We start from the raw sequence: 11,335 nt of genomic DNA on the forward strand, positions 1-11,335 counted from the left end.
TAAGCCGTAATTTCAAGTGCAAACTTCTTGTTTATAGCCACGCAATTCTACTTATTTTTTATTATGGTATCTTACTAATAAAACCCTTATTTTCCATATACCATCACGAAGACAACACATATAATTCCTTATTGGCGTATGACACTAATATTCTATTATTACTATCATCATAATACAATGACTTAACTCTACTCTTAATATTTTCAGTGTTACTAGTGAGAGGAACAACCTCGCATCTATTTGATAAATCAATACTGTAAAGTCCAGAATCGCAACCCAATAAGCATCCGTTGCAGTCGGAATCCCAAACCAACATATTAGTAGAAAAGGAATCTTGGTATATTTCTGTTTTAAAATTCTCCAATATCATATTATAATATATTGGGATATCACTACTGAGACTATCTAAGTTGTTCGCAGTTGCTTCTACTAGTAACAACCTCATATAGGGAACATGTGATGTTGATATTAACATTTTGGTTTGAGGTTTGATTATGGTGATATTGTTTACTTTGGCCACCGCGGTATTATCATCTTTTGTGTTGAAAAAGATTAAATCTGTGACAGTAAATGAATGAGTACTAAACTGTGCATTATTTAAAGATATTTTGTATTTCAGGACAAATTTTAAATCATAGACGTATATTTGGGTACTTTCTAATCTAGTTAAATAAATCAACAGATTATTATCACCACTGCTCTTGCCTTTTTCTTTTTCTTCTTCTTCTTCTTCTTCTTCCTTCTTTGGTTGTACGATATTTATCGTGCTGCAATTAGTTAACAAGTTTAATTCTCTAATTAAATTGCATTTGATTTCTGATTCATTCATTTTAATTTGGAATGCTTTAACCGTTTTATTTAGACAACTAACTAAACACATTAATTCATTTTCAGCATCAACGAATATTAAAAATGTAGAAATCATTCTGATGTTTTTATCCAACTTGACGCTCTTATACTCCAAGTCAGGTGCAAAATTTTTAATAACAGTTATATTACCATCTAATTCACAAAATAAAAACAATGTTTTTTTTTCGCCATTATCAGAGGTTGTGTCAATTTTTTGGATGAACTTGACCACGCTTGTGGTTTTAATTTCCTGAAGCAAATGATAATTGCCAGCTTTTGCAGTATTTTCATGATCGATGGAATATATATATATTTTACGGTTGCTTGTACTTACAATTAAGAAATTTTCATCTGAAAAAACTGCAATAACCAAAGAATTAATTTTTGATGACAAATCGGTAGAGATAACAGGCCTTCGATCATATTTCCAATGCGGTAGAGATATTTTGTTCAAGACGTTCTGTTCATCGTTAACAGTCCCTAACGAACCATTTTCAGTAGAACAGGTTGAGGTTGCAACACTTTTTTTGTAGGCTTTAAACTGAACACGTTCTGATACCATGGTTTCCAAATCTTCAGTGTGATATCCCAACCGGTCTTCCATTTCATTAAAATCCTCATTTAAAACCATTTTTTGTGAGAGACCTGTCTCTGTTATAAACTTATTAAAAGTAGATTCGTACTTATGTTTGATTAAGTATCTTGCAATTAATTTGTTTGTTAACAGAGTTATGTCAGCATTAACTTCTGAGTTGTCCCTAACGTTGTTTGTCATTTTTATTTATCGATATTCAATATGTTGCAAGATTGTTTTTTGGTTTATTTTTAAGAAAGGAAGAGATATTAAATTGATGGTATCAGTCTTTTAAAGTTAGTTGACGTATAAATGCGTTTAAAGGATTGATTTGTTTTTGTATGCGAATTGTTTGAGTTGTTTTTTTTTTTTTCTTCTTACTGAACATATTAGGGCTTGCATATAATTTGCTGAATAGTTTGACAACCATTTGTATTTATTGAATCCGTACATTACCTTATTAATAATAATTTATTTTTTACTTTTTTTTCAGTTTTTTTTTTTTTTTTTTATTTTTATTTTTATTTTTGCTTGGATAAAAAGAAATATTATTTTTTGAGGAAACAAAAGAACTTTTTATATTTTTTTTTTCTTGCCTAGCTGTTCATAAAGCCCGATTTTTTCCTCCAAAAATGAAATCTTTTTTTTATTCTTTTTCCTTTGCCGTTTTTAAAATCTTTTTTGTTTCTCTCTGCGTTTAATTTTATTTTATTTTATTTTAATTTTTTTTTTTTTTATTTTATCCCTTCGTTAAATAATAAAGCTGTAAGTTTCCATTTGCTTGTTATTTTTTTTTTTTTTTAATTATATCAGCTTATCAAATTAGGTACGTTGCATTTTCTTTTTTTTTTTTTTTCCTATTTTATTTTCATTACACGATCTTGCTTCTACTTTTACTTACATCTTTATTTCGATACAATTACAAAAAAAAGAAAAAAAAACTATATCATAAACTAACTAACAAGATGGGTAAAGGTAAGCCAAGAGGTTTGAATTCCGCTAGAAAGTTACGTGTCCACAGAAGAAACAAGTATGTTATTTAAATATTTATATTAAAAAAAATTGGAAAAGAGGAGAATATTGGACATTTTCATGTGCGGAAATGGAAAGTTAAACTTTGAAGATGGATTAATAATAAAATAGTAACATCATTGAAAAGTTACTGACAACAAAGTAGAGTTTTGTAGCCATTATAAAAAAAAAAATTATAAGTTATCTATGCAGTGGGAGTATTGAGTTGATACAATAATAAAGTGAACTATTCATTTACAAAATATTTGATTTTAGCATGTTGAAAAAAGTATTGAGTAGTTTAATAACTGATAATTACCATTTTTTGTTTAGTCGTGGATTTACAAGATAAATTTTTTTTTTTTTTACTTTGAACTTAGTTTAAAACATAAGGTTTAGAACAATTAATTTATTGGATTTAGATAACATTTCAATTTGTTGTTTAGCTTGAATGTATTTTTAAGCTGGTTTTTTTTTTATTAGAAACTTTTTATTATTGATCTTATTCCGCATTGTTTAATGATTTCCTGTACCTATTCAGGTTATGCATATATTCTCATATATCACATCTAAATTAGTGTTACTAACTATTGAATTTTTTTTTTTTGTATTTGCTTTGTTTATTTATGGTTATCATTGATAACACATTATAGTTGTTCAATTGCATACGAAAAAAAAACATTTATATATTTGTTAATAGTCGTTGGGCCGAACAATCTTATAAGAAGAGATTATTGGGTACTGCCTTCAAATCTTCTCCATTTGGTGGTTCTTCTCACGCTAAAGGTATTGTTTTGGAAAAGATTGGTATTGAATCTAAACAACCAAACTCTGCTATTAGAAAGTGTGTCAGAGTTCAATTGATCAAGAACGGTAAGAAAGTTACTGCCTTTGTTCCAAATGATGGTTGTTTGAACTACGTCGATGAAAATGACGAAGTTTTGTTGGCTGGTTTCGGTAGAAAAGGTAAGGCTAAGGGTGATATTCCAGGTGTTAGATTTAAGGTTGTTAAAGTCTCTGGTGTTTCCTTGTTGGCTTTGTGGAAGGAAAAGAAGGAAAAGCCAAGAGCTTAAAGCTTTTGTCTTGTCTTCTCAATTCAACAAAGAATGAAATACAATTTTTTTTTAACTCCCTTTACATTTTTCCTCTAAAATAAACAACTTACGTTATATATGTCCATATATATGTGTTTTATATAATATAATTTATATATATTTGCAACATTATTATTGTTATAATAATAACATTTTCTTTTTTTTTTTTTTTTTTTTTTTTTTTTCTGTTCAATGTACAGTAGCCTAATGAAGCTACTTTTAAATATGAATATCGGTGGCCTTTTACAGATTAAAGAGTACCTTGGGTTCTTTATTGATTTATTCTAGTGACCAACAATATATCACTAAAGCGTTAAAATTTAGGAAGCTTGTGTTTAAAATAAAAAAAAAAAGCATATATGTATATTTAATTAGTTAGAACTAAGTAAAAATTTAAAAAAATCTAAATACACGTGATTATGATCTCTTCTTCTTGGATAATTTATTATTAATCCTTTTATATAATTCATTATTATTCAAAGAAGATCCAACACCACTGCTTCTGATATTGTGATGATGGCTAGTGGAAGCAGAATCTATATTACTAACAGGGGCATATTTATAGTCGGCAGTACTTTGTGCTGGGATTGCAGCTCTGCCTTTTCTTTTGGCAGCCTGTTCGTATAAAGTTTCAGCCTTTTCCACATCCTCGTTAGTTTTTTGTTTTTTATTACCGTTTGGTTTATTCAATTTTTGCTTCAAAGTTGTGGCACTCTTTCTTTTGAATTTTTCCATATCAAAATCCATTTTCAAAATACGCTTATCACGATAATTATCACTGGCACCAATAATCGGTCTTGTCCATTCAGCAACTAATTTTTCAGCTTTTCTTTTCAATTTAGGTTCAACCCTACTGGATTTAGTATAAAATATAATCACCTTGCCTAGACCACTTTCCTTTAAATGTTCGGTCTTAATAGGTAATTGGTCGATTGCATTAAACAAAATTTTTTGAATTTCAAAGGAGGGCAATGATCCATCAGGCAAGGGCTCTAGCCATATTCTAATACTTTGTAATAGGTTATTATCTAAAATAGTGTCTGCCAATTTAACTTTGCTTAATACAGATTCAACTTTAGGTAATAACCTGATTTTCTCCATGGCAGGTTTTATTGTTTTATCATCATTATTAGACATATTGCTCTGCATATTCATTCTTTCGTCAATAGTTTCAATATCCTTTTGTGCGGCTATATTCATCTCATCTTTTAGCCTTAGGATTTTTTCATCCAAATATTCTTCCAAGTTTTCTTCATCTCTTCTTCTTCTACGAAACCCACCACTTTTGGACTTCAATGCTCTAGCCATCCTATCCTCCAATTCTTTACGTTTGGTCTCTTTCTCATCCAATAAGGTTACATTGGAAATGTTAATCTCGTCACTTATTTTATGTTGAAGGGCGTTTTTCGTTGTAGAATCAGGGTAGTCTCCATTTTCATCATCCGAGTTTCCTGCATCTATATGCTTTCGTCTTCTATTTTCCGGTAGTACTTGTTGTTCCTCTTCTTTGTGGTCCTCTTGTTCAGTTGCCTTGTTGTCTTCTTGCTCAAGTTCGTTGTTGTCTTCTTGCCCGACTTCTTTGTTGTCTTCTTGTTCGATTTCTTCTTGTTTTAATGGTTTATCTTCCTCGACATTCTTTTCAGACACCACTGGTTCTTGTTCATTTTCCTCTTGTAGTGGTACTGATGCAGAGGTAGTCTCTTGAATTCCTTTTTCTTTTTGATGTGGTATTAATGCATCTTGATTTTCTTTCTCTTCCTGTTTATCCATCTTTAAATTTATATTTATTTGTATGTATTCTTTTTATGTATTTATTTATAACTCTCTAATATTACCATTCAGGTATCAAGTCACTTAATATCAGAAGAATGTGAATAGTTGTTGTTTTAAAAAAAACAAAAACAGGAAAAACGGCCATTAATTCTTTGAGTTGAAAAAAATGAAAACTTTTCAGCAAAAAAACCAAGAAATTAATTATGTTGTCCGATAACAGTCTTCGGTATATCACGGTCAAAGCATTTTCGGTATTTTGTAATTTTTGATTTGCTAAAAATTTTTTTTTTTAAATTTGGCAGTTTTTTTTTTTTTTCTTTTTGTAGCTTTAACTTTTTTTCAACTTAAAGTTTATCTATTTTTCTTTCTCGTAATAATTTAACAAAAAACATACAAAAAAGTCTAACTACTTCGAGTTATATTAACTATAAAGAAAAATATATAAGACTAAAATGTTTGGATTTCCAGGTCAGCAACCATCTGAAGAGGAGAAGAAATTACATGAAGCTCAAACCAACCAAACTTTGCAAAATGCTGCTATCGGTGCTGCTTTATTGTGGGTTAGTCCAATCGTTTGGCATTTCATTAAAAAACAATTAAAATAGTTTACATGAAACAAAAGGGTTATGTTGCATATAAAAATGCCGTACTGTGTTGTTTTACTTTATTTATATATATATATGTTTCATATTATTTTGTGAATATAATCACGATGCTTTAACTGGAAGGTCAAAACAATAAAAAAAATTTGTAGATAGTGATCCTTTTTGTATATAAGAACAAAATAAAATTATATTATCTTTTAATTTCTCTTTTTTTTTTTTATTTTAGATATATTTATATTTTTAGTAATAGTCGTAAGAAACAAACATTTATAATGGGAACTATTGTATTTTTTTTTTACATTTGCACTCCAATTTACTTTGTTGTTGTTATATATATATATATATATATATATTACAAGTTAGTCATTATCTAATAGCTCTTTCCAAAATAATTACGATCATAACCAAGGTTGCAAATTAAAAACAAAAAGAATTTTTACCTTTCCTTTTTTTATACCAAACCAACTAGAACTACTTGTTATCCGACAATTATTTTTAATCCTTTAGTGATACTTTAATGGTAAGGTGCTATATTATAAACCAAGTCATCATCTGTAAAATAATGAAAGCATAATAGATATAGCTTTGTACTATAATGAAGATGCTAGAGGATCAGGTTATAATGCTGTAAAGCTAACATTCACACCATGTGATTTAAGATTAGCTCGGCTGTTACTGAACTTTAGAGGATTTGCCACTAACAATAATCATTGTTTTATTAATAAGGACCAGCACAATTGTGATACAAACAATAGAAGGTTGAATTCAAGCAAAAACAAGTTATTTAAAGAAATATCCTTTAAAATAAACCAAAAATGGAAATTGAATGATAATATTATTAGAAATACAGACTTTTCTAACCCATATAAAAATCTATGGTATTTAACTCATTATTTTATTGGATTGTCAATAGACGGCAATGATATTATGTTATATTTCAACAAATCGCCCAATGACAATGTGAATGTGGTAGTACCCAAAGAAGATGTTTCTACCCTTAATAATGGTGCCATCCCTCGTAATCCTAATAAGTCTACCTTTAATGAAACTGCAGAATTATTATACACGTCACAGGGGGAAGAATTATAAGACTGCGAAACACATAATAGACCTCACAGCTACAAACCTTTTGTAAAAGGTTCAAGATTTTTGCAATTTGACAGGTGTAAACCAGAAAAAAAATTTGCGTAAGCAGCAAAAAATAGATAAAAATTAATATATAAATTATTTATTCCAATATCATTACATTTGCAAAACTACCTATCTTTTCAACAGTATATCTGCCACAATGGATAGTAGAGTAATTTGGAATACTCCTATTATATAAATTCTATTAAAACCATTAATATTTTCCAGTTTTGACCAATTACCTTCTCACTTAAAGACATGGTTGCAAGGTCATTTAAAAACTTGTCATTACTGGAGCCTATTTTAACGTGATCAATCAATTATATAAATTGAAGAAAAAAAAAGCTAATCATATTAACTACATATTATTACTTACTATTATTGTACAAACATATACGCGAAGAAGAGGAGGAGGAGGAGGGGACGTTGTTTGAAATACAAAAAAATAAAAATACAAAAAAGTATTCAAATGCCGTTAAGATCAGATTGTAATACCTTGTCTAAATAGCATATCCCTTCTTGCTGAACACTTAAAACGGATACAAGTTTATCAAAGTTATTGTTGTTGTTGTTGGTACCACTTCCTTTATTCTTTGATTCAATTGAATCCTCATTATTATCAGTAACGCTGCTTTCAATGAACTTTTCGTTGTTTAGCAATGTGTCGTATTTCTCAATAGCAATCTTACAACGTTCTTTTAAAATAGATATTCTTGCCCAATACTCGCCTGACGTTATTTTCCCCAAACTGGAAGGATCTTCAGTTTCTTTAACTAGGTTGGTGATAGATTCATCCAAAGGAATGATTTTTTTAGTTAATTTATTATCTGCATCGGTGAATTTATCAGTATTACCAAATCCTGGAAGAATTTCATGTTGATTGAACATATTCAAAGCTGCATTCTTGTTTTTAGTGTAATTACCTTGTTCTAATTGTTTTTTTCGTTGCGCTCCTTCCTCTTCTTGTTCCCCTTTTTCTTTCTCTTCTTCTACTACCAAGAATCTATGATCGTTCTTTGTTTTTTCAACAATAAGTTTAATAGCACAGTTCAATTTCCACAATCTTGACTCCAATGTTTTCAAAAATTGCAGGCTTTTAATAATACGTACAGAGGTATCTAAGTCATGTTTATCCTTTAATGAACTTAAATGCTGTTCATATATTAAATTATTCATAATTGTTCTGTATTGAGCAACTGTTTGAACTTGTAATGCAATACGTTCTTGCAGTTGCTGTGGTGAGGTAATTAGCACCGGAACGTAATAATCAACATCATTATGAGTTGATGGAGCTATGCCACTAGTCGGACCATTACCACCATGAATATTACTAATATTATTGTGAATGGTAGTAGTAGAAGCAATATTGGAATTATCATTAGAATTCCCAATTGCATTAACGTTTGATGCCCCCGGTCTTTTCATTAATGCTTTGTCCCATTCATCTTGTGTAATTATATCGCTAGGTTTACTCAATTGTATATGATATAAAGGGGTCGGTTGGTCTAATTTATTATAAACAAAAGTTTTGAATTTAGACTCAGAAGAGGCAGGTGACCATGAATCTTGTAATTTAAGTAATTTGTCTTGTATTTGTTTAGGATACGTTGTAGATAAGCCATTCAATTGTTGCTGTTGCTGTTGCTGTTGTTGTTGTTGTTGTTGGGCTTGCTGTTGTAGCTGTAGTTGTTGGGCTTGTTGTTGTTGGACTTGTTGATTAGTAGATCCCTGCGTCCAAGCAAATGATGGTTGGGTCGTTTTACCAAATAGTGATATATTATTGTTGGCAGTGGTGCTCCCATTAAACAAGTTACCAGTAGTAGGGACTGCGTTAGCATTTCTATTAGTTCCAAATAGCCCATCTGTAGTGTTGGAATTAGAAACATTATTTCCAGCAAATAACCCACCGCTTGAAGCTGGCTTATTACTAAATAATCCACCACTAGTGCCATTATTTGTAGTAGCATTGTTATTACCGAATAATCCTCCACCAGTGCCACTATTTATAGTAGCATTGTTATTATTAAAGAGTCCACCACTTGAAGCTGGCTTATTACCAAATAATCCTCCGCTAGTGCCATTATTTGTAGTAGTATTGTTGTTACCGAATAATCCTCCACCAACGGTATTATTTGTAGCAGCATTGTTGTTACCAAACAATCCTCCACCAGCGGTATTATTTGTAGCAGCATTGTTATTACCAAACAATCCTCCACCAGCGGTATTACCTGTGGCAGCATTGTTGTTACCAAATAATCCACCGGTAGAAGCTGGTTTGTTGCCAAACAACCCACCAGTAGTGGAGGAATTTATGGAAGTACCTGCTGGTGCATTAGAGTTATTACCAAATGAAAATGCATTATTATTGTTAGCAGTTGCAGTATTTGCGTTGTTACCCCCACCAAATGAGAATCCTGTATTTGGTGCAGTGTTGTTGTTGTTGGCGTTGTTGTTGCCAGAAAAGGAAAACATTATAAGAGTGAGTGTTGTACTTTGTGCACTATCAGTTCTTTTATTACTTGTTTCTTTCTACGAGTTAAGGAAAAAAGAAAAAAAAACGAATCGATTGTAAGTTGGTGCTTGGTTAGTCTTTTGTTGACGAACAACAAAGAAAAAGAACAAATGAAATCCCAACTTTTTTTTTTTTATTTTTTTGGTCATTTGATATTTGAGGGCTTTGACGTATTTGTAAAAAAGCCCTGAATATAAATTCGGGTAAGACAACACAGCTTATAAGAAATTGCCACTTTTTTTTTTTTTTTTTTTTTTTTCGTTTCTTTTTCCGATAATAAAAATCTCGTCGGACATATTTTCTTTTTCCCATTATAAAAATGCCGTCGGACATATTTTCTTTCCCCGATAATAAAACAACTTTTAAAATAAGATGCCAAATTAAAACAGCCAAGCCACAACAAAGCAACCGAGCTTTTTCGTAACTTGCCAAAAATTAGACTCATTCCAAAATGAAAGTGTCAAATGTTCTTCAAAAATAAAATGTTTATAAATAAAAGACTTACTAATCAAGTAAATAAATGCATATAAAGAAAAAAATCAACAATAATAATAGTATCAAAGTAATCTATACCATATCTTCCAAAATGTATTTCAATGCTTGGTTTAATGCTTCTGAATTTCCATTATTTATTTTCAATAGTAATTTATCCGTCAACAAATTGTTATAATTGTCAAGGATTTCCTCAAACTGACTCCTCATCATTTTAATCAATTGTGAGTGGCAATTGCATGTATCTTGAAATAATTTGTGCAAAAGCTTAATCATGTGATGATATCTCAACAACAATTTCACCGCTACTCTATCAGTATCGTCATTGTTTGTGCTATCAGTTAACTTAACCACTATGGTGTTCTGCTTTTGTAGGAAATCCACCAATTTATATATGTAACAATGTTTTTTAGTTAAAGCTATCAAATTGTCCAGTTCAACTAAAAAGTTTAAAATATCCTGTATAACATTTATGTTATACTGTGTAAAATTTTGTTGATGATCGGCAATATATTGACCCAATTGAGCTATTTTTAAAGAACATTCCTGTAATACCATTCTATTATTATTAATTGTAGCAGTTGTATCTTTAGAACCTGCGCTACTATTCAAGTTATTAAAAGCTGGTATAACCCTTTTAACATCTTCTATGGTATCCAGTTTCATAGATTGAGACAGAGTATTAAAATCTTGACATAATTGATCTAGTTCAGTATATTGTAGATTGTTTTCCAATAATAAGGTAGATATGTTGGCGTAATCTGTTTCAGAAGATATTGATTTAGTAGCAAATAAATCCTTATTAATTTCCTTAGATAGTGGTAAATCTTCTTTTTGCAATTCTCTTAAAAAATCATCGACGTCATCTTCTTCCAAGTACTTATTATTATTATTATTTGGCATTAGATTTATTGGTATAAGTTGATGTAGTAATAATATCTGTATTGATAATATGCCTACCCTCTGTTAGATATGAATGCAAAATAAAATGGCTGTTGAAGATAATTGATATTTACAATTTGTATAAAAAGGAAAAGGAAAAAAAAAAAAAAAAAAAAAAAGGTTTAATTTTAGTAAATATTTTTTATTTTATTTTATTTTATTTTAATTTTTTTTTTTCAAAATTAAATTCATTTCTTTTTTCTAATTATCTACAGGCTACGTATGAATCTGTTTTCCAATACAAATGTAGTTTTCCGAGATAGTTTAACGGTTAGAATTGGCGTTTGTCGCATGCCAGATCGGGGTTCGATTCCCCGTCTCGGAGATTTTCTTTTTTTCTTTTTCTGGAAAGAAA

General features: G+C 29.9%; 6 protein-coding genes and 1 non-coding gene across 7 annotated transcripts; 3 read left to right on the top strand and 4 right to left on the bottom strand.

Annotated features, from left to right (window-relative positions):
- Positions 1-103: 103 nt before the first annotated feature.
- Positions 104-1,624, bottom strand: SCDLUD_005210 (uncharacterized protein; the record flags this gene model as incomplete). The annotated part of the gene is made up of 1 exon (XM_046081154.1): positions 104-1,624. One exon carries the CDS (start codon positions 1,622-1,624, stop codon positions 104-106), a length of 1,521 nt encoding a protein of 506 aa, XP_045932804.1.
- A 764-nt stretch (positions 1,625-2,388) lies between these two features.
- On the top strand, positions 2,389-3,507 carry SCDLUD_005211 (40S ribosomal protein uS12; the record flags this gene model as incomplete). The annotated part of the gene is made up of 2 exons (XM_046081155.1): positions 2,389-2,453; positions 3,135-3,507. 2 exons carry the CDS (start codon positions 2,389-2,391, stop codon positions 3,505-3,507), a joined length of 438 nt encoding a protein of 145 aa, XP_045932805.1.
- Positions 3,508-3,945: 438 nt separating this feature from the next.
- Positions 3,946-5,298, bottom strand: SPN1 (transcription factor SPN1; the record flags this gene model as incomplete). Its single annotated transcript, XM_046081156.1, has 1 exon — positions 3,946-5,298. One exon carries the CDS (start codon positions 5,296-5,298, stop codon positions 3,946-3,948), a length of 1,353 nt encoding a protein of 450 aa, XP_045932806.1.
- A 455-nt stretch (positions 5,299-5,753) lies between these two features.
- On the top strand, positions 5,754-6,995 carry TOM5 (Tom5p; the record flags this gene model as incomplete). Its single annotated transcript, XM_046081157.1, has 2 exons — positions 5,754-5,873; positions 6,639-6,995. The coding sequence occupies 2 exons, from the start codon at positions 5,754-5,756 to the stop codon at positions 6,993-6,995; spliced, it is 477 nt and encodes a 158-aa protein (XP_045932807.1).
- A 504-nt stretch (positions 6,996-7,499) lies between these two features.
- Positions 7,500-9,506, bottom strand: NUP57 (FG-nucleoporin NUP57; the record flags this gene model as incomplete). Its single annotated transcript, XM_046081158.1, has 1 exon — positions 7,500-9,506. The coding sequence occupies one exon, from the start codon at positions 9,504-9,506 to the stop codon at positions 7,500-7,502; it is 2,007 nt and encodes a 668-aa protein (XP_045932808.1).
- A 607-nt stretch (positions 9,507-10,113) lies between these two features.
- Positions 10,114-10,941, bottom strand: COG2 (Golgi transport complex subunit COG2; the record flags this gene model as incomplete). Its single annotated transcript, XM_046081159.1, has 1 exon — positions 10,114-10,941. The coding sequence occupies one exon, from the start codon at positions 10,939-10,941 to the stop codon at positions 10,114-10,116; it is 828 nt and encodes a 275-aa protein (XP_045932809.1).
- Positions 10,942-11,233: 292 nt separating this feature from the next.
- Positions 11,234-11,305, top strand: SCDLUD_005216. The gene has a single exon. It is a non-coding gene; the product is annotated as a tRNA-Asp (tRNA).
- Positions 11,306-11,335: the final 30 nt, after the last annotated feature.

The sequence above is a fragment of the Saccharomycodes ludwigii genome, chromosome VII (assembly GCF_020623625.1).
Source record: "Saccharomycodes ludwigii strain NBRC 1722 chromosome VII, whole genome shotgun sequence".
Taxonomy (NCBI): Eukaryota; Fungi; Ascomycota; class Saccharomycetes; order Saccharomycodales; family Saccharomycodaceae; genus Saccharomycodes; species Saccharomycodes ludwigii.